We start from the raw sequence: 22,327 nt of genomic DNA on the forward strand, positions 1-22,327 counted from the left end.
CTGTAGGGTGTGTTTGTGAACAGAGCCCCAGGACCAGCTTGCTTAGGGGACTCTTCTCCAGGTTCATCTCTCTGTAGGGTGTGTTTGTGAACAGAGCCCCAGGACCAGCTTGCTTAGGGGACTCTTCTCCAGGTTCATCTCTCTGTAGGGTGTGTTTGTGAACAGAGCCCCAGGACCAGCTTGCTTAGGGGACTCTTCTCCAGGTTCATCTCTCTGTAGGGTGTGTTTGTGAACAGAGCCCCAGGACCAGCTTGCTTAGGGGACTCTTCTCCAGGTTCATCTCTCTGTAGGGTGTGTTTGTGAACAGAGCCCCAGGACCAGCTTGCTTAGGGGACTCTTCTCCAGGTTCATCTCTCTGTAGGGTGTGTTTGTGAAACAGAGCCCCAGGACCAGCTTGCTTAGGGGACTCTTCTCCAGGTTCATCTCTCTGTAGGGTGTGTTTGTGAACAGAGCCCCAGGACCAGCTTGCTTAGGGGACTCTTCTCCAGGTTCATCTCTCTGTAGGGTGTGGTTTGTGAACAGAGCCCCAGGACCAGCTTGCTTAGGGGACTCTTCTCCAGGTTCATCTCTCTGTAGGGTGTGTTTGTGAACAGAGCCCCAGGACCAGCTTGCTTAGGGACTCTTCTCCAGGTTCATCTCTCTGTAGGGTGTGTTGTGAACAGAGCCCCAGGACCAGCTTGCTTAGGGGACTCTTCTCCAGGTTCATCTCTCTGTAGGGTGTGTTTGTGAACAGAGCCCCAGGACCAGCTTGCTTAGGGGACTCTTCTCCAGGTTCATCTCTCTGTAGGGTGTGTTTGTGAACAGAGCCCCAGGACCAGCTTGCTTAGGGGACTCTTCTCCAGGTTCATCTCTCTGTAGGGTGTGTTTGTGAACAGAGCCCCAGGACCAGCTTGCTTAGGGGACTCTTCTCCAGGTTCATCTCTCTGTAGGGTGTGTTTGTGAACAGAGCCCCAGGACCAGCTTGCTTAGGGGACTCTTCTCCAGGTTCATCTCTCTGTAGGGTGTGTTTGTGAACAGAGCCCCAGGACCAGCTTGCTTAGGGGACTCTTCTCCAGGTTCATCTCTCTGTAGGGTGTGTTTGTGAACAGAGCCCCAGGACCAGCTTGCTTAGGGGACTCTTCTCCAGGTTCATCTCTCTGTAGGGTGTGTTTGTGAACAGAGCCCCAGGACCAGCTTGCTTAGGGGACTCTTCTCCAGGTTCATCTCTCTGTAGGGTGTGTTTGTGAACAGAGCCCCAGGACCAGCTTGCTTAGGGGACTCTTCTCCAGGTTCATCTCTCTGTAGGGTGTGTTTGTGAACAGAGCCCCAGGACCAGCTTGCTTAGGGGACTCTTCTCCAGGTTCATCTCTCTGTAGGGTGTGTTTGTGAACAGAGCCCCAGGAACCAGCTTGCTTAGGGGACTCTTCTCCAGGTTCATCTCTCTGTAGGGTGTGTTTGTGAACAGAGCCCAGGACCAGCTTGCTTAGGGGACTCTTCTCCAGGTTCATCTCTCTGTAGGGTGTGTTTGTGAACAGAGCCCCAGGACCAGCTTGCTTAGGGGACTCTTCTCCAGGTTCATCTCTCTGTAGGGTGTGTTTGTGAACAGAGCCCCAGGACCAGCTTGCTTAGGGGACTCTTCTCCAGGTTCATCTCTCTGTAGGGTGTGTTTGTGAACAGAGCCCCAGGACCAGCTTGCTTAGGGGACTCTTCTCCAGGTTCATCTCTCTGTAGGGTGTGTTTGTGAACAGAGCCCCAGGACCAGCTTGCTTAGGGGACTCTTCTCCAGGTTCATCTCTCTGTAGGGTGTGTTTGTGAACAGAGCCCCAGGACCAGCTTGCTTAGGGGACTCTTCTCCAGGTTCATCTCTCTGTAGGGTGTGTTTGTGAACAGAGCCCCAGGACCAGCTTGCTTAGGGGACTCTTCTCCAGGTTCATCTCTCTGTAGGGTGTGTTTGTGAACAGAGCCCCAGGACCAGCTTGCTTAGGGACTCTTCTCCAGGTTCATCTCTCTGTAGGGTGTGTTTGTGAACAGAGCCCCAGGACCAGCTTGCTTAGGGGGACTCTTCTCCAGGTTCATCTCTCTGTAGGGTGTGTTTGTGAACAGAGCCCCAGGACCAGCTTGCTTAGGGGACTCTTCTCCAGGTTCATCTCTCTGTAGGGGTGTGTTTGTGAACAGAGCCCCAGGACCAGCTTGCTTAGGGGACTCTTCTCCAGGTTCATCTCTCTGTAGGGTGTGTTTGTGAACAGAGCCCCAGGACCAGCTTGCTTAGGGGACTCTTCTCCAGGTTCATCTCTCTGTAGGGTGTGTTTGTGAACAGAGCCCCAGGACCAGCTTGCTTAGGGGACTCTTCTCCAGGTTCATCTCTCTGTAGGGTGTGTTTGTGAACAGAGCCCCAGGACCAGCTTGCTTAGGGGACTCTTCTCCAGGTTCATCTCTCTGTAGGGTGTGTTTGTGAACAGAGCCCCAGGACCAGCTTGCTTAGGGGACTCTTCTCCAGGTTCATCTCTCTGTAGGGTGTGTTTGTGAACAGAGCCCCAGGACCAGCTTGCTTAGGGGACTCTTCTCCAGGTTCATCTCTCTGTAGGGTGTGTTTGTGAACAGAGCCCAGGACCAGCTTGCTTAGGGGACTCTTCTCCAGGTTCATCTCTCTGTAGGGTGTGTTTGTGAACAGAGCCCCAGGACCAGCTGACTGAGGGGACTCTTCTCCAGGTTCATCTCTCTGTAGGGTGTGTTTGTGAACAGAGCCCCAGGACCAGCTGACTGAGGGGACTCTTCTCCAGGTTCATCTCTCTGTAGGGTGTGTTTGTGAACAGAGCCCCAGGACCAGCTTGCTTAGGGGACTCTTCTCCAGGTTCATCTCTCTGTAGGGTGTGTTTGTGAACAGAGCCCCAGGACCAGCTTGCTTAGGGGACTCTTCTCCAGGTTCATCTCTCTGTAGGGGTGTGTTTGTGAACAGAGCCCCAGGACCAGCTTGACTGAGGGGACTCTTCTCCAGGTTCATCTCTCTGTAGGGTGTGTTTGTGAACAGAGCCCCAGGACCAGCTTGCTTAGGGGACTCTTCTCCAGGTTCATCTCTCTGTAGGGTGTGTTTGTGAACAGAGCCCCAGGACCAGCTTGCTTAGGGGACTCTTCTCCAGGTTCATCTCTCTGTAGGGTGTGTTTGTGAACAGAGCCCCAGGACCAGCTTGCTTAGGGGACTCTTCTCCAGGTTCATCTCTCTGTAGGGTGTGTTTGTGAACAGAGCCCCAGGACCAGCTTGCTTAGGGGACTCTTCTCCAGGTTCATCTCTCTGTAGGGTGTGTTTGTGAACAGAGCCCCAGGACCAGCTTGCTTAGGGGACTCTTCTCCAGGTTCATCTCTCTGTAGGGTGTGTTTGTGAACAGAGCCCCAGGACCAGCTTGCTTAGGGGACTCTTCTCCAGGTTCATCTCTCTGTAGGGTGTGTTTGTGAACAGAGCCCCAGGACCAGCTTGCTTAGGGGACTCTTCTCCAGGTTCATCTCTCTGTAGGGTGTGTTTGTGAACAGAGCCCCAGGACCAGCTTGACTGAGGGGACTCTTCTCCAGGTTCATCTCTCTGTAGGGTGTGTTTGTGAACAGAGCCCCAGGACCAGCTTGACTGAGGGGACTCTTCTCCAGGTTCATCTCTCTGTAGGGTGTGTTTGTGAACAGAGCCCCAGGACCAGCTTGCTTAGGGGGACTCTTCTCCAGGTTCATCTCTCTGTAGGGTGTGTTTGTGAACAGAGCCCCAGGACCAGCTGGCTTAGGGGACTCTTCTCCAGGTTCATCTCTCTGTAGGGTGTGTTTGTGAACAGAGCCCCAGGACCAGCTTGCTTAGGGGACTCTTCTCCAGGTTCATCTCTCTGTAGGGTGTGTTTGTGAACAGAGCCCCAGGACCAGCTTGCTTAGGGGACTCTTCTCCAGGTTCATCTCTCTGTAGGGTGTGTTTGTGAACAGAGCCCCAGGACCAGCTTGCTTAGGGGACTCTTCTCCAGGTTCATCTCTCTGTAGGGGTGTGTTTGTGAACAGAGCCCCAGGACCAGCTTGCTTAGGGGACTCTTCTCCAGGTTCATCTCTCTGTAGGGTGTGTTTGTGAACAGAGCCCCAGGACCAGCTTGCTTAGGGGACTCTTCTCCAGGTTCATCTCTCTGTAGGGTGTGTTTGTGAACAGAGCCCCAGGACCAGCTTGCTTAGGGGACTCTTCTCCAGGTTCATCTCTCTGTAGGGTGTGTTTGTGAACAGAGCCCCAGGACCAGCTTGCTTAGGGGACTCTTCTCCAGGTTCATCTCTCTGTAGGGTGTGTTTGTGAACAGAGCCCCAGGACCAGCTTGCTTAGGGGACTCTTCTCCAGGTTCATCTCTCTGTAGGGTGTGTTTGTGAACAGAGCCCCAGGACCAGCTTGCTTAGGGGACTCTTCTCCAGGTTCATCTCTCTGTAGGGTGTGTTTGTGAACAGAGCCCCAGGACCAGCTTGCTTAGGGGACTCTTCTCCAGGTTCATCTCTCTGTAGGGTGTGTTTGTGAACAGAGCCCCAGGACCAGCTTGCTTAGGGGACTCTTCTCCAGGTTCATCTCTCTGTAGGGTGTGTTTGTGAACAGAGCCCCAGGACCAGCTTGCTTAGGGGACTCTTCTCCAGGTTCATCTCTCTGTAGGGTGTGTTTGTGAACAGAGCCCCAGGACCAGCTTGCTTAGGGGACTCTTCTCCAGGTTCATCTCTCTGTAGGGTGTGTTTGTGAACAGAGCCCCAGGACCAGCTTGCTTAGGGGACTCTTCTCCAGGTTCATCTCTCTGTAGGGTGTGTTTGTGAACAGAGCCCCAGGACCAGCTTGCTTAGGGGACTCTTCTCCAGGTTCATCTCTCTGTAGGGTGTGTTTGTGAACAGAGCCCCAGGACCAGCTTGCTTAGGGGACTCTTCTCCAGGTTCATCTCTCTGTAGGGTGTGTTTGTGAACAGAGCCCCAGGACCAGCTTGCTTAGGGGACTCTTCTCCAGGTTCATCTCTCTGTAGGGTGTGTTTGTGAACAGAGCCCCAGGACCAGCTTGCTTAGGGGACTCTTCTCCAGGTTCATCTCTCTGTAGGGTGTGTTTGTGAACAGAGCCCCAGGACCAGCTTGCTTAGGGGACTCTTCTCCAGGTTCATCTCTCTGTAGGGTGTGTTTGTGAACAGAGCCCCAGGACCAGCTTGCTTAGGGGACTCTTCTCCAGGTTCATCTCTCTGTAGGGTGTGTTTGTGAACAGAGCCCCAGGACCAGCTTGCTTAGGGGACTCTTCTCCAGGTTCATCTCTCTGTAGGGTGTGTTTGTGAACAGAGCCCCAGGACCAGCTTGCTTAGGGGGACTCTTCTCCAGGTTCATCTCTCTGTAGGGTGTGTTTTGTGAACAGAGCCCCAGGACCAGCTTGCTTAGGGGACTCTTCTCCAGGTTCATCTCTCTGTAGGGTGTTGTTTGTGAACAGAGCCCCAGGACCAGCTTGCTTAGGGGACTCTTCTCCAGGTTCATCTCTCTGTAGGGTGTGTTTGTGAACAGAGCCCCAGGACCAGCTTGCTTAGGGGACTCTTCTCCAGGTTCATCTCTCTGTAGGGTGTGTTGTGAACAGAGCCCCAGGACCAGCTTGCTTAGGGGACTCTTCTCCAGGTTCATCTCTCTGTAGGGTGTGTTTGTGAACAGAGCCCCAGGACCAGCTTGCTTAGGGGACTCTTCTCCAGGTTCATCTCTCTGTAGGGTGTGTTTTGTGAACAGAGCCCCAGGACCAGCTTGCTTAGGGGACTCTTCTCCAGGTTCATCTCTCTGTAGGGTGTGTTTGTGAACAGAGTCCCCAGGACCAGCTTGCTTAGGGGACTCTTCTCCAGGTTCATCTCTCTGTAGGGTGTGTTTGTGAACAGAGCCCCAGGACCAGCTTGCTTAGGGGACTCTTCTCCAGGTTCATCTCTCTGTAGGGTGTGTTTGTGAACAGAGCCCCAGGACCAGCTTGCTTAGGGGACTCTTCTCCAGGTTCATCTCTCTGTAGGGTGTGTTTGTGAACAGAGCCCCAGGACCAGCTTGCTTAGGGGACTCTTCTCCAGGTTCATCTCTCTGTAGGGTGTGTTTGTGAACAGAGCCCCAGGACCAGCTTGCTTAGGGGACTCTTCTCCAGGTTCATCTCTCTGTAGGGTGTGTTTGTGAACAGAGCCCCAGGACCAGCTTGCTTAGGGGACTCTTCTCCAGGTTCATCTCTCTGTAGGGTGTGTTTGTGAACAGAGCCCCAGGACCAGCTTGCTTAGGGGACTCTTCTCCAGGTTCATCTCTCTGTAGGGTGTGTTTGTGAACAGAGCCCCAGGACCAGCTTGCTTAGGGGACTCTTCTCCAGGTTCATCTCTCTGTAGGGTGTGTTTGTGAACAGAGCCCCAGGACCAGCTTGCTTAGGGGACTCTTCTCCAGGTTCATCTCTCTGTAGGGTGTGTTTGTGAACAGAGCCCCAGGACCAGCTTGCTTAGGGGACTCTTCTCCAGGTTCATCTCTCTGTAGGGTGTGTTTGTGAACAGAGCCCCAGGACCAGCTTGCTTAGGGGACTCTTCTCCAGGTTCATCTCTCTGTAGGGTGTGTTTGTGAACAGAGCCCCAGGACCAGCTTGCTTAGGGGACTCTTCTCCAGGTTCATCTCTCTGTGGGGTGTGTTTGTGAACAGAGCCCCAGGACCAGCTTGCTTAGGGGACTCTTCTCCAGGTTCATCTCTCTGTAGGGTGTGTTTGTGAACAGAGCCCCAGGACCAGCTTGCTTAGGGGACTCTTCTCCAGGTTCATCTCTCTGTAGGGTGTGTTTGTGAACAGAGCCCCAGGACCAGCTTGCTTAGGGGACTCTTCTCCAGGTTCATCTCTCTGTAGGGTGTGTTTGTGAACAGAGCCCCAGGACCAGCTTGCTTAGGGGACTCTTCTCCAGGTTCATCTCTCTGTAGGGTGTGTTTGTGAACAGAGCCCAGGACCAGCTTGCTTAGGGGACTCTTCTCCAGGTTCATCTCTCTGTAGGGTGTGTTTGTGAACAGAGCCCCAGGACCAGCTTGCTTAGGGGACTCTTCTCCAGGTTCATCTCTCTGTAGGGTGTGTTTGTGAACAGAGCCCCAGGACCAGCTTGCTTAGGGGACTCTTCTCCAGGTTCATCTCTCTGTAGGGTGTGTTTGTGAACAGAGCCCCAGGACCAGCTTGCTTAGGGGACTCTTCTCCAGGTTCATCTCTCTGTAGGGTGTGTTTGTGAACAGAGCCCCAGGACCAGCTTGCTTAGGGGACTCTTCTCCAGGTTCATCTCTCTGTAGGGTGTGTTTGTGAACAGAGCCCCAGGACCAGCTTGCTTAGGGGACTCTTCTCCAGGTTCATCTCTCTGTAGGGTGTGTTTGTGAACAGAGCCCCAGGACCAGCTTGCTTAGGGGACTCTTCTCCAGGTTCATCTCTCTGTAGGGTGTGTTTGTGAACAGAGCCCCAGGACCAGCTTGCTTAGGGGACTCTTCTCCAGGTTCATCTCTCTGTAGGGTGTGTTTGTGAACAGAGCCCCAGGACCAGCTTGCTTAGGGGACTCTTCTCCAGGTTCATCTCTCTGTAGGGTGTGTTTGTGAACAGAGCCCCAGGACCAGCTTGCTTAGGGGACTCTTCTCCAGGTTCATCTCTCTGTAGGGTGTGTTTGTGAACAGAGCCCCAGGACCAGCTTGCTTAGGGGACTCTTCTCCAGGTTCATCTCTCTGTAGGGTGTGTTTGTGAACAGAGCCCCAGGACCAGCTTGCTTAGGGGACTCTTCTCCAGGTTCATCTCTCTGTAGGGTGTGTTTGTGAACAGAGCCCCAGGACCAGCTTGCTTAGGGGACTCTTCTCCAGGTTCATCTCTCTGTAGGGTGTGTTTGTGAACAGAGCCCCAGGACCAGCTTGCTTAGGGGACTCTTCTCCAGGTTCATCTCTCTGTGGGGTGTGTTTGTGAACAGAGCCCCAGGACCAGCTTGCTTAGGGGACTCTTCTCCAGGTTCATCTCTCTGTAGGGTGTGTTTGTGAACAGAGCCCCAGGACCAGCTTGCTTAGGGGACTCTTCTCCAGGTTCATCTCTCTGTAGGGTGTGTTTGTGAACAGAGCCCCAGGACCAGCTTGCTTAGGGGACTCTTCTCCAGGTTCATCTCTCTGTAGGGTGTGTTTGTGAACAGAGCCCAGGACCAGCTTGCTTAGGGGACTCTTCTCCAGGTTCATCTCTCTGTAGGGTGTGTTTGTGAACAGAGCCCCAGGACCAGCTTGCTTAGGGGACTCTTCTCCAGGTTCATCTCTCTGTAGGGTGTGTTTGTGAACAGAGCCCCAGGACCAGCTTGCTTAGGGGACTCTTCTCCAGGTTCATCTCTCTGTAGGGTGTGTTTGTGAACAGAGCCCCAGGACCAGCTTGCTTAGGGGACTCTTCTCCAGGTTCATCTCTCTGTAGGGTGTGTTTGTGAACAGAGCCCCAGGACCAGCTTGCTTAGGGGACTCTTCTCCAGGTTCATCTCTCTGTAGGGTGTGTTTGTGAACAGAGCCCCAGGACCAGCTTGCTTAGGGGACTCTTCTCCAGGTTCATCTCTCTGTAGGGTGTGTTTGTGAACAGAGCCCCAGGACCAGCTTGCTTAGGGGACTCTTCTCCAGGTTCATCTCTCTGTAGGGTGTGTTTGTGAACAGAGCCCCAGGACCAGCTTGCTTAGGGGACTCTTCTCCAGGTTCATCTCTCTGTAGGGTGTGTTTGTGAACAGAGCCCCAGGACCAGCTTGCTTAGGGGACTCTTCTCCAGGTTCATCTCTCTGTAGGGTGTGTTTGTGAACAGAGCCCCAGGACCAGCTTGCTTAGGGGACTCTTCTCCAGGTTCATCTCTCTGTAGGGTGTGTTTGTGAACAGAGCCCCAGGACCAGCTTGCTTAGGGGACTCTTCTCCAGGTTCATCTCTCTGTGGGGTGTGTTTGTGAACAGAGCCCCAGGACCAGCTTGCTTAGGGGACTCTTCTCCAGGTTCATCTCTCTGTAGGGTGTGTTTGTGAACAGAGCCCCAGGACCAGCTTGCTTAGGGGACTCTTCTCCAGGTTCATCTCTCTGTAGGGTGTGTTTGTGAACAGAGCCCCAGGACCAGCTTGCTTAGGGGACTCTTCTCCAGGTTCATCTCTCTGTAGGGTGTGTTTGTGAACAGAGCCCCAGGACCAGCTTGCTTAGGGGACTCTTCTCCAGGTTCATCTCTCTGTAGGGTGTGTTTGTGAACAGAGCCCCAGGACCAGCTTGCTTAGGGGACTCTTCTCCAGGTTCATCTCTCTGTAGGGTGTGTTTGTGAACAGAGCCCCAGGACCAGCTTGCTTAGGGGACTCTTCTCCAGGTTCATCTCTCTGTAGGGTGTGTTTGTGAACAGAGCCCCAGGACCAGCTTGCTTAGGGGACTCTTCTCCAGGTTCATCTCTCTGTAGGGTGTGTTTGTGAACAGAGCCCCAGGACCAGCTTGCTTAGGGGACTCTTCTCCAGGTTCATCTCTCTGTAGGGTGTGTTTGTGAACAGAGCCCAGGACCAGCTTGCTTAGGGGACTCTTCTCCAGGTTCATCTCTCTGTAGGGTGTGTTTGTGAACAGAGCCCCAGGACCAGCTTGCTTAGGGGACTCTTCTCCAGGTTCATCTCTCTGTAGGGTGTGTTTGTGAACAGAGCCCCAGGACCAGCTTGCTTAGGGGACTCTTCTCCAGGTTCATCTCTCTGTAGGGTGTGTTTGTGAACAGAGCCCCAGGACCAGCTTGCTTAGGGGACTCTTCTCCAGGTTCATCTCTCTGTGGGGTGTGTTTGTGAACAGAGCCCCAGGACCAGCTTGCTTAGGGGACTCTTCTCCAGGTTCATCTCTCTGTAGGGTGTGTTTGTGAACAGAGCCCCAGGACCAGCTTGCTTAGGGGACTCTTCTCCAGGTTCATCTCTCTGTAGGGTGTGTTTGTGAACAGAGCCCCAGGACCAGCTTGCTTAGGGGACTCTTCTCCAGGTTCATCTCTCTGTAGGGTGTGTTTGTGAACAGAGCCCCAGGACCAGCTTGCTTAGGGGACTCTTCTCCAGGTTCATCTCTCTGTAGGGTGTGTTTGTGAACAGAGCCCCAGGACCAGCTTGCTTAGGGGACTCTTCTCCAGGTTCATCTCTCTGTAGGGTGTGTTTGTGAACAGAGCCCCAGGACCAGCTTGCTTAGGGGACTCTTCTCCAGGTTCATCTCTCTGTAGGGTGTGTTTGTGAACAGAGCCCCAGGACCAGCTTGCTTAGGGGACTCTTCTCCAGGTTCATCTCTCTGTAGGGTGTGTTTGTGAACAGAGCCCAGGACCAGCTTGCTTAGGGGACTCTTCTCCAGGTGCTTTGTGGTGTTTTTTTATTTTTTTATTTATTTCCCCTTATTTCACCTTTATTTAACCAGGTAGGCTAGTTGAGAACACCTTTATTTAACCAGGTAGGCTAGTTGAGAACACCTTTATTTAACCAGGTAGGCAGGTTGAGAACACCTTTATTTAACCAGGTAGGCTAGTTGAGAACACCTTTATTTAACCAGGTAGGCTAGTTGAGAACACCTTTATTTAACCAGGTAGGCTAGTTGAGAACACCTTTATTTAACCAGGTAGGCTAGTTGAGAACACCTTTATTTAACCAGGTAGGCTAGTTGAGAACACCTTTATTTAACCAGGGAGGCTAGTTGAGAACAAGTTCTCATTTGCAACTGCGACCTGGCCAAGATAAAGCATAGCAGTGTGAGCATACAACAAAGAGTTACACATGGAGTAAACAATTAACAAGTCAATAACACAGTAGAAACCAAAGGGGGAGTCTATATACAATGTGTGCAAAAGGCATGAGGAGGTAGGCAAATAATTACAATTTTGTAGATTAACACTGGAGTGATGAATGATCAGATGGTCATGTACAGGTAGAGATATTGGTGTGCAGAAGAGCAGAAAAGTAAATAAATAAAAACAGTATGGGGATGAGGTAGGTGAAAAGGGTGGGCTATTTACCAATAGACTATGTACAGCTGCAGCGATCGGTTAGCTGCTCAGATAGCTGATGTTTGAAGTTGGTGAGGGAGATAAAAGTCTGTGGGCATATCTTCTATTTACGTGCTCCTCTCTCTCTCTCTCCAACTCCCTCTGTTTCTCTCTCTGTCTCTCTCTCTCCTCTCCCCCTCTCTCTCTCTCTCCTCTCCCCTCTCTCTCCTCTCCCCCCCTCTCTCCTCTCACCCTCTCACCCTCTCTCTCCTCTCCCCTCTCTCTCCTCTCCCCCCCTCTCTCTCACTCTCTCTCTCCTCTCCCTCTGTCTCTCTCTCTCTCTCCCCTCTCTCTCTCTCTCTCCTCTCCCCCTCTCCTCTCACTCTCCACTCCCTCTCTCTCCTCTCCCTCTGTCTCTCTCTCTCCTCTCTCTCTCTTCTCTCTCCTCTCTCTCTCTCCTCTCCCTCTCCACTCCCTCTCTCTCTCTTTCTCTCTCTCCTCGTCTCTCTCCTCCAGGTGTTCTACGTCTGTTGGAGCATGATGAGGAGTATGTTTTCACTCTGCCCTGTGCCTACGCCCGCTCCATTCTTACCGTACCCTGGGTGGAGCTGGGAGGGAAAGTCACCATCAGTTGTGCCAAGAGTGGATACTCTGCCACCGTTACCTTCCATACTAAACCCTTCTATGGAGGAAAGATACACAGGTGGGTCTGAGAGAGAGAGCGAGAGCAAGAGCGAGAGCGAGAGAGAGAGAGAGAGAGAGAGAGATTCCATGTGTATAAAAGGTATCTTGATGGTCCCTGTCATTCCTATCCCTCCCTGTTTGAGACGGTGGCTGTGTGTGTGTTCGTCCATCCATCTGTATGTGTCTGACCTAATGACATCGGCATCCTTCGTCACTCTTCCTGTTAGAGTGACAGCGGAGGTGAAGCACAACCCGACGGGGACCATAGTGTGTAAGGCCCAAGGGGAATGGAACGGTACCCTAGAGTTCACCTACAGCAGTGGAGAGACCAAGGTCATCAACACCTCCAAGCTGCCTGTCATCAGGAAGAAGATACGCCCCATGGAGAAACAGGGACACTACGAATCACGGTGAGGAGGGAGGGAGGGAGATACGCCCCATGGAGAAACAGGGACACTACGAATCACGGTGAGGAGGGAGGGAGGGAAGGGAGGGAGATACACCCCATGGAGAAACAGGGACACTACGAATCACGGTGAGGAGGGAGGGAGGGAGATACGCCCCATGGAGAAACAGGGACACTACGAATCACGGTGAGGAGGGAGGGAGGGAGATACGCCCCATGGAGAAACAGGGACACTACGAATCACGGTGAGGAGGGAGGGAGGGAGATACGCCCCATGGAGAAACAGGGACACTACGAATCACAGTGAGGAGGGAGGGAGGGAGGGATGGAGGGAAGGGAGGGAGATACGCCCCATGGAGAAACAGGGACACTACGAATCATAGTGAGGAGGGAGATACGCCCCATGAAGAAACAGGGACACTACGAATCACGGTGAGGAGGGAGGGAGGGAAGGGAGGGAGATACACCCCATGGAGAAACAGGGACACTACGAATCACGGTGAGGAGGGAGGGAGGGAGATACGCCCCATGGAGAAACAGGGACACTACGAATCACGGTGAGGTGTTGGGGGCAGAGTGTTACCTCAGCTCTGAGATCAGTAATAATGGTATAGTGTCCCTCTACAGGGGCAGAGTGTTACCTCAGCTCTGAGATCAGTAATACTGGTATAGTGTCCCTCTACAGGCGTCTGTGGTAGAGTGTTACCTCGGCTCTGAGATCAGTAATAATGGTATAGTGTCCCTCTACAAGCATCTGTGGTAGAGTGTTACCTCAGCTCTGAGATCAGTAATAATGGTATAGTGTCCCTCTACAGGGGCAGAGTGTTACCTCAGCTCTGAGATCAGTAATAATGGTATAGTGTCCCTCTACAGGGGCAGCGTGTTACCTCAGCTCTGAGATCAGTAATACTGGTATAGTGTCCCTCTACAGATGTCTGTGACAGAGTGTTACCTCAGCTCTGAGATCAGTAATACTGGTATAGTGTCCCTCTACAGATGTCTGTGGCAGAGTGTTACCTCGGCTCTGAGATCAGTAATAATGGTATAGTGTCCCTCTACAGGGGCAGAGTGTCACCTCAGCTCTGAGATCAGTAATAATGGTATAGTGTCCCTCTACAGGAGCAGCGTGTTACCTCAGCTCTGATATCAGTAATAATGGTATAGTGTCCCTCTACAGATGTCTGTGGCAGAGTGTTACCTCAGCTCTGAGATCAGTAATAATGGTATAGTGTCCCTCTACAGGGGCAGCGTGTTACCTCAGCTCTGAGATCAGTAATAATGGTATAGTGTCCCTCTACAGGGGCAGAGTGTTACCTCAGCTCTGAGATCAGTAATAATGGTATAGTGTCCCTCTACAGGCGTCTGGGGCAGAGTGTTACCACAGCTCTGAGATCAGTAATAATGGTATAGTGTCCCTCTACAGGCGTCTGTGGCAGCATGTCACCTCAGCTCTGAGATCAGTAATAATGGTATAGTGTCCCTCTACAGGCGTCTGTGGCAGCGTGTTACCTCAGCTCTGAGATCAGTAATAATGGTATAGTGTCCCTCTACAGGCGTCTGTGGTAGAGTGTTACCTCGGCTCTGAGATCAGTAATAATGGTATAGTGTCCCTCTACAAGCATCTGTGGTAGAGTGTTACCTCAGCTCTGAGATCAGTAATAATGGTATAGTGTCCCTCTACAGGCGTCTGTGGCAGAGTGTTACCTCAGCTCTGAGATCAGTAATAATGGTATAGTGTCCCTCTACAGGGGCAGAGTGTTACCTCAGCTCTGAGATCAGTAATAATGGTATAGTGTCCCTCTACAGGGGCAGAGTGTTACCTCAGCTCTGAGATCAGTAATAATGGTATAAGTGTCCCTCTACAAGCATCTGTGGTAGAGTGTTACCTCAGCTCTGAGATCAGTAATAATGGTATAGTGTCCCTCTACAGGGGCAGCGTGTTACCTCAGCTCTGAGATCAGTAATACTGGTATAGTGTCCCTCTACAGGCGTCTGTGGTAGAGTGTTACCTCGGCTCTGAGATCAGTAATAATGGTATAGTGTCCCTCTACAGGGGCAGAGTGTTACCTCAGCTCTGAGATCAGTAATAATGGTATAGTGTCCCTCTACAGGCGTCTGTGGCAGAGTGTTACCTCAGCTCTGAGATCAGTAATAATGGTTATAGTGTCCCTCTACAGGGGCAGAGTGTTACCTCAGCTCTGAGATCAGTAATAATGGTATAGTGTCCCTCTACAGGGGCAGAGTGTTACCTCAGCTCTGAGATCAGTAATAATGGTATAGTGTCCCTCTACAGGGGCAGCGTGTTACCTCAGCTCTGAGATCAGTAATACTGGTATAGTGTCCCTCTACAGATGTCTGTGACAGAGTGTTACCTCAGCTCTGAGATCAGTAATACTGGTATAGTGTCCCTCTACAGATGTCTGTGGCAGAGTGTTACCTCGGCTCTGAGATCAGTAATAATGGTATAGTGTCCCTCTACAGGCGTCTGTGGTAGAGTGTTACCTCAGCTCTGAGATCAGTAATAATGGTATAGTGTCCCTCTACAGGGCAGAGTGTTACCTCAGCTCTGAGATCAGTAATAATGGTATAGTGTCCCTCTACAGGGGCAGAGTGTTACCTCAGCTCTGAGATCAGTAATAATGGTATAGTGTCCCTCTACAGGCGTCTGGGGCAGAGTGTTACCACAGCTCTGAGATCAGTAATAATGGTATAGTGTCCCTCTACAGGCGTCTGTGGCAGCATGTCACCTCAGCTCTGAGATCAGGAAACATTGACTCTGCTACAGAGCACAAACACTGTCTGGAGGAGAGGCAGAGAGCAGAGGGCCGACAGAGAGCTGCCTCCAACACACCCTGGACACCCAAGTACTTCATCAAGGAGGTGAGGAACTAGGACCTGAACGGTTCACTTTGACCTCTGACATTACCTCGAACTTTGAGTCAGCTTCCCTGGTCTTGTCTTTAATGTGTGCTCACAATCAAAATGATTTTTAAAAAGACACTGCTAAACATATTTGCACTCTCTCTCTCTCAAACTATCTCTCTCTGTCTCTCTCTTTTCCTCTCGCTCTCTGTCTCTCTCTCTCTCTCTCGTTCTCTCATCCTCTCAAAAAACTCCCTCTCTCACTCTCTGTCTCTCTTTCTCTCTCTGTCTCTCTTGCTCTCTGTCTGTCTCTCACTCTCTCTTTGTCTTTCTCGCTCTCTGTCTCTCTCTCTCTCTGTCTCTCTCTCTCTCTCTCTGTCTCTCTCTGTCTCTCTCTCGCTCTCTGCCTCTGTCTCTCTCTCTGTCTCTCTTTCTCTCAGGGCGAGGGCTGGGTGTATCACAACCCCTTGTGGAAGACCCACTGACGAGGGGAGGGGCCTCGGGGGGGAGGGGCAACGTGCCAGCTGCCAATCACAGCACAGCGAGCGGCCCACTGGTGGTCATGGCAACACACAGGGGACCAGCTAGCCGGGCCAGCTAGAGAATAGAGGAAATACACAAGGGGCTGTGTTCCAAATGGAACCCTATTCTCTATATAGACAGACAACTGCAGAAAGAGTGCACTACATAGGGAATAGGGTGCTAATTTCAGATTTGCCCAATGGATTGTCTTGGATGAGGAGCTTGTGTCTCAGTCATTCAATAAGAATGAGAGGTGCCAAAGACTCTCAAGAGGGACAGGAACTACAGTCAAGACAGCAAAAGCTCACTGAGTTTCCCTGTCAGAAGCTGACCTGCTACCACACGATACAGGAAACTCGGCGGCCATTTTGGAGACGGACCAGGTCGAACCAGGAAGAGGTTGGTTAGGGACGGAAGATGAGCGTGATCGTTGGTGGTCAAAGATAGCTGAACAATTATGTAGCTTTTCTTTAATATACAGTAGAATCTAAATACCAGAAGAATATATTATATTCAATGCTTCTTCCTTCACTTTTAATTGGTTTGCACAGGTACTGTAGCTGTCTCCACTGTTATTACCCAGTAGGCCACAGGAGGGGTTGTCCTTCCAGCTGTCTCCACTGTTATTACCCAGTAGGCCACAGGAGGGATTGTCCTTCCAGCTGTCTCCACTGTTATTACCCAGTAGGCCACAGGAGGGGTTGTACTTCCAGCTGTCTCCACTGTTATTACCCAGTAGGCCACAGGAGGGATTGTCCTTCTAGCTGTCTCCACTGTTATTACCCAGTAGGCCACAGGAGGGGTTGTCCTTCCAGCTGTCTCCACTGTTATTACCCAGTAGGCCACAGGAGGGGTTGTCCTTCCAGCTGTCTCCACTGTTATTACCCAGTAGGCCACAGGAGGGATTGTCCTTCCAGCTGTCTCCACTGTTATTACCCAGTAGGCCACAGGAGGGGTTGTCCTTCCAGCTGTCTCCACTGTTATTACCCAGTAGGCCACAGGAGGGGTTGTCCTTCCAGCTGTCTCCACTGTTATTACCCAGTAGGCCACAGGAGGGGTTGTCCTTCCAGCTGTCTCCACTGTTATTACCCAGTAGGCCACAGGAGGGGTTGTCCTTCCAGCTGTCTCCTCTGTTATTACCCAGTAGGCCACAGGAGGGGTTGTCCTTCCAGCTGTATGATGTATGTAAGATCCAAGGATCTATGATTTGTCCATAATTAACACACAACACCAAACACACTGTTTAGTGAAGAGTCTTTCTTCAGCCCTTCTGTTCTATGATGTACAGTATATACATACCGGTTAGGTATGTTTGTCACACTTGACTTGTACACTGTTCATAACACATGGCCCAGTATAGAGAACAGTGTTTCCTCCAGCCCTTCCAACAGCCCACAATGGAGAAATGTAATCAGAGGTGAACACTGCTACAAATGTCAAAGTCAAAGCCATTTCTCCAGCCCACACCAGCAATCTTCAGTATTCACACACTAACGTTGGAGTGATTGGAACCAGGAAGTAACCCGTTACTCCAGTCTGTTTGTCCTTTTATATGGCCGAACCTTGAAGAGATCTTTATAGAGTCTAATTTATGGCCGAACCTTGAAGAAATCTTTATAGGGCCGAACCTTGAAGAGATATTTATAGAGTCTAGTTTGGCTGAGTGGTGTGAACAGCTCTTACCTCCTCTGTGGAACCAGGCCAGTCCAGTTTGGCTGAGTGGTATGAACAGCTCTTAACTCCTCTAAGGAACCAGTCCAGTTTGGCTGAGTGGTGTGAACAGCTCTTAACTCCTCTGTGGAACCAGTCCAGTTTAGCTGAGTGGTGTGAACAGCTCTTACCTCCTCTGTCCTGTCAGTATGTCTGAGTGGTATGAACAGCTCTTACCCTCCTCTGTCCTGTCAGTATGTCTGAGTGGTGTAACAGCTCTTACCTCCTCTGTCCTGTCAGTATGTCTGAGTGGTATGAACAGCTCTTACCTCCTCTGTCCTGTCAGTATGTCTGAGTGGTATGAACAGCTCTTACCTCCTCTGTCCTGTCAGTATGTCTGAGTGGTATGAACAGCTCTTAACTCCTCTGTCCTGTCAGTATGCCTGAGTGGTATGAACAGCTCTTACCTCCTCTGTCCTGTCAGTATGTCTGAGTGGTATGAACAGCTCTTACCTCCTCTGTCCTGTCAGTATGTCTGAGTGGTATGAACAGCTCTTACCTCCTCTGTCCTGTCAGTATGTCTGAGTGGTAATGAACAGCTCTTACCTCCTCTGTCCTGTCAGTATGTCTGAGTGGTATGAACAGCTCTTAACTCCTCTGTCCTGTCAGTATGTCTGAGTGGTATGAACAGCTCTTACCTCCTCTGTCCTGTCAGTATGTCTGAGTGGTATGAAACAGCTCTTACCCTTCCTCTGTCCTGTCAGTATGTCTGAGTGGTATGAACAGCTCTTACCTCCTCTGTCCTGTCAGTATGTCTGAGTGGTATGAACAGCTCTTACCTCCTCTGTCCTGTCAGTATGTCTGAGTGGTATGAACAGCTCTTACCTCCTCTGTCCTGTCAGTATGTCTGAGTGGTATGAACAGCTCTTACCTCCTCTGTCCTGTCAGTATGTCTGAGTGGTATGAACAGCTCTTACCTCCTCTGTCCTGTCAGTATGTCTGAGTGGTATGAACAGCTCTTACCTCCTCTGTCCTGTCAGTATGTCTGAGTGGTATGAACAGCTCTTACCTCCTCTGTCCTGTCAGTATGTCTGAGTGGTATGAACAGCTCTTACCTCCTCTGTCCTGTCAGTATGTCTGAGTGGTATGAACAGCTCTTACTCCTCTGTCCTGTCAGTATGTCTGAGTGGTATGAACAGCTCTTACCTCCTCTGTCCTGTCAGTATGTCTGAGTGGTATGAACAGCTCTTACCTCCTCTGTCCTGTCAGTATGTCTGAGTGGTATGAACAGCTCTTACCTCCTCTGTCCTGTCAGTATGTCTGAGTGGTATGAACAGCTCTTACCTCCTCTGTCCTGTCAGTATGTCTGAGTGGTATGAACAGCTCTTACCTCCTCTGTCCTGTCAGTATGTCTGAGTGGTATGAACAGCTCTTAACCTCCTCTGTCCTGTCAGTATGTCTGAGTGGTATGAACAGCTCTTACCTCCTCTGTCCTGTCAGTATGTCTGAGTGGTATGAACAGCTCTTAACCTCCTCTGTCCTGTCAGTATGTCTGAGTGGTATGAACAGCTCTTACCTCCTCTGTCCTGTCAGTATGTCTGAGTGGTATGAACAGCTCTTACCTCCTCTGTCCTGTCAGTATGAGATCAGCCACTTTTTGAGTATGAATGTTATTATGTGTAAAGTGTGAAGTGCAACACTGCAGCGTACGGCATCAGTCACCGAGCCTTGACCAAAACACTCTGTGGGTGTGTCCCAAATGGCTCCCTATTCGCCACAGGGCTTTGGTCTAAAGTAGTGCACTATGTAGGGAATAGGGTGCCAGCCCTGGTCTAAAGTAGTGCACTATGTAGGGAATAGGGTTCTAGCCCTGGTCTAAAGTAGTGCACTATGTAGGGAATAGGGTTCCAGCCCTGGTCTAAAGTAGTGCACTATGTAGGGAATAGGGTGCCAGCCCTGGTCTAAAGTAGTGCACTATGTAGGGAATAGGGTTCCAGCCCTGGTCTAAAGTAGTGCACTATGTAGGGAATAGGGTGCCAGCCCTGGTCTAAAGTAGTGCACTATGTAGGGAATAGGCTGCCATTTGGGATGTAGAATCACCTGTGTAGAACCTATGCAACACTTGACTTAGAAAGTCACAGGGTACAGCCAGCGGACAGGGTTTACCATGTATACTATGTATGAATAAATGGCTCCTCACGTTCTGTTGTTGTTCTGTTGTTGTTCTGTTGTTGTTCTGTTGTTGTTCTGTTGTTGGCAGGCCGTCTGTGGTGTGGGATGGGGATTTAGCCCGGAAACCACTGTGAATACTATCTCTCTCTCTCGTTCACTATCGTCTCAGTTTAAGTGAAACAATAGTGAACCAGAGAATGATATGACAGTTTGGATTTCGGACGACCGGGTTTGAGGAGAGGATGTCGAGAGGTCGGTAGAAAACACAAAGTAGCTCTTCTCAGGTCTCAGAACATCACTGATTATAGTACTGCATGTCATGCAGACGTGTTGTAAAATATCTCTACAGTTAACTGGCGTGAGTGCTGCCATCTAGTGGATCTTAACAGACACACACAAGTACATTTGGAATCCTCCGTGACGAGACAAAAAGCTGTGTTGGGATCGAGAGGAAGACAAAAAGCTGTGTTGGGATCGAGAGGAAGACAAAAAGCTGTGTTGGGATCGAGAGGAAGACAAAAAGCTGTGTTGGGATCGAGAGGAAGACAAAACGCTGTGTTGGGATCGAGAGGAAGACAAAACGCTGTGTTGGGATCGAGAGGAAGACAAAACGCTGTGTTGGGATCGACAGGAAGACAAAACGCTGTGTTGGGATCGAGAGGAAGACAAAACGCTGTGTTGGGATCGAGAGGAAGACAAAACGCTGTGTTGGGATCGAGAGGAAGACAAAACGCTGTGTTGGGGATCGAGAGGAAGACAAAACGCTGTGTTGGGATCGAGAGGAAGACAAACGCTGTGTTGGGATCGAGAGGAAGACAAAACGCTGTGTTGGGATCGAGAGGAAGACAAAACGCTGTGTTGGGATCGAGAGGAAGACAAAACGCTGTGTTGGGATCGAGAGGAAGACAAAACGACACACAGAGACAATTTAATGCAACCTCTTTAATGAAATAAAAATAAGGTATCTTTCATTCTCACACCCCCCTCCTCTACCTCCCTCCCCTCCCCTCCCCTCCCCTCCTCTCCTCTCCTCTCCTCTCCTCTCCTCTCCTCTCCTCTCCTCTCCTCTCCTCTCCTCTCCTCTCCTCCCTCTCCTCTCCCTCCCCTCCCCTCCCTCCCCTCCCTCCCTCCCCTCCCCTCCCCTCCCTCTCCTCTCCTCTCCTCTCCTCTCCTCTCCTCTCCTCTCCTCTCCTCTCCTCTCCTCTCCTCTCCTCTCCTCTCCTCTCCTCTCCTCTCCTCTCCTCTCCTCTCCTCTCCTCTCCCCTCCTCTCCTCTCCTCTCCTCTCCTCTCCTCTCCTCTCTCCCTCCCTCCCTCCCTCCCCACACCCCTCCTCTCCTCTCTCCCTCCCTCCCTCCCTCCCTCCCTCCCTCCCTCTCACACCCCACCAGCATCCATGTCATTACAATTGATGGAATAAACTGTGTATTTTAAGAAAGAAAGAAAAAGTCTACCGTTTCTGCATTTCATTCCTAATTAGGACGCTACTTTTTCTCCATTAGCCTCCATCGTTCATGTAATAAATACCCTAGAGAGAGGCCATGTCCAAAATAGCACCCTATTCCCTATTTAGTACACAACTTTTTGACCAGGGCCCATACAATTCTGGTCCAAAGGTAGTGCACTACATAGGGAATAGAGCGGCCTTTGTGACACAGAACAAGAGTCTTGACACGTTGATATATGTGCTTCTCCTGGTAAAGCTGTTAAGGCCAATACAGTCCTGACCAGTCATCATGACGAATAAAGACCATGTGATTAAGGCCAATACAGTCCTGACCAGTCATCATGACGAATAAAGACCATGTGATTAAGGCCAATACAGTCCTGACCAGTCATCATGACGAATAAAGACCATGTGATTAAGGCCAATACAGTCCTGACCAGTCATCATGAAGAATAAAGACCATGTGATTAAGGTGACAGTCCTCTCTCCTTTTTTTAAACGCAGACTGAACGTGAACGTTCTACCTGAACAGAAACACAAGCAGGGTGAAAACCAGAACTGTTATAATTCTGTAGATGACCGGTCAAAACTGACCAGTCATCATGACGAATAAAGACCATGTGATTGCAGGGGGGAAAACACTTAGAGAGACTGGATTTAGATTAGACACTGAGTGTCGGTAAACTACAGAGGTTTAACTCCTGAAAAAGAACCACTTCATGTACCAGAGAGAATCTACGTGTGACCTTTAGAAACAGAAAGGGTGGCTATAGGACAAGGAGAAGTACCAATGTGACTAAAGTGCATCAGGACAAAATGGACAATCAAACCAGGTCGAGCATTTCAGGCCGTTTCAGTGCAGCGTGTTCACCTAGAAGAACGGGTGTTTCAGCCGTACGAAGAGCATCTCAGCCCAGACAATCTCATAAGGAAAATGATCAAATAACATAATACTCCATCTAACATATCATCAAGTCCTTGTTGTATTTCTGTTCTCCGAGAACTACAAGATGTATCGTTGGCCTCGTAGCCTGGTTCCTCTCTCTAGGTTTATTCCCAGGTTCCTTGGCCCTTTTCTAGGGAGTTTTTCCTAGCCAACTGTGCTTCTACATCTGCATTGCTTGCTGTTTGGGGGGGTTTTAGGCTGGGTTTCTGTACAGCACTTTGAGATATCAGCTGATGTACGAAGGGATTTATAAATACATTTATTGATTGATTGTTACAGGGAATTTAGTGGGAATTTAGTGGGAATTTAGTGGGATAATATTTTTTTTTTTAAGTGTTTATTTGACGTTGCCATAGTGTGATAGATCAACACCAGGTTGAACAGGAGACCGAATCAACTGAGGCAGACAGGAAGTAAACACCAAACAATAACATGCACCAGGAACTAAACCATCTCTGACTCCACGTTACATCAAAACTCCTCTCAAAACTCCTCTTTCATGTGTTTTGTGTTTTTATAAAGATAACTAGTTTAGTTCACACCCTGAAATGGTACAGAATGTCTTTGGTGCCACGGACTGATTCCAAGTCAGTTTAGATTGGATGATTTTGATATTAGTGTTGTTGTTTTGTTTGTTAGTGTTTTCCCCAAATGGCACCCTATTCCCTATATAGGGCACTACTTTTGAACAGGACCATAGGGAATAAGGCACCTTTTGGAATGT

At 50.4% G+C, this 22,327-nt stretch overlaps 1 protein-coding gene across 1 annotated transcript in view; it reads left to right on the plus strand.

Annotated features, from left to right (window-relative positions):
• LOC109886641 (oxysterol-binding protein-related protein 10-like) overlaps positions 1-17,272 on the plus strand; it is a 29,592-nt gene extending 12,320 nt beyond the window's left edge. The window contains exons 2-5 of the mRNA XM_031821111.1: positions 11,433-11,619; positions 11,828-12,010; positions 14,733-14,886; positions 15,309-17,272. Of these exons, the coding sequence (XP_031676971.1) occupies positions 11,433-11,619; positions 11,828-12,010; positions 14,733-14,886; positions 15,309-15,353 (569 nt within the window). The 3' untranslated portion in view covers positions 15,354-17,272. The remainder of the gene's footprint in view (positions 1-11,432; positions 11,620-11,827; positions 12,011-14,732; positions 14,887-15,308) is intronic.
• The last annotated feature ends 5,055 nt before the right edge of the window (positions 17,273-22,327 follow it).

The sequence above is a fragment of the Oncorhynchus kisutch genome, unplaced genomic scaffold, assembly GCF_002021735.2.
Source record: "Oncorhynchus kisutch isolate 150728-3 unplaced genomic scaffold, Okis_V2 scaffold3864, whole genome shotgun sequence".
Lineage (NCBI taxonomy): Eukaryota > Metazoa > Chordata > Actinopteri > Salmoniformes > Salmonidae > Oncorhynchus > Oncorhynchus kisutch.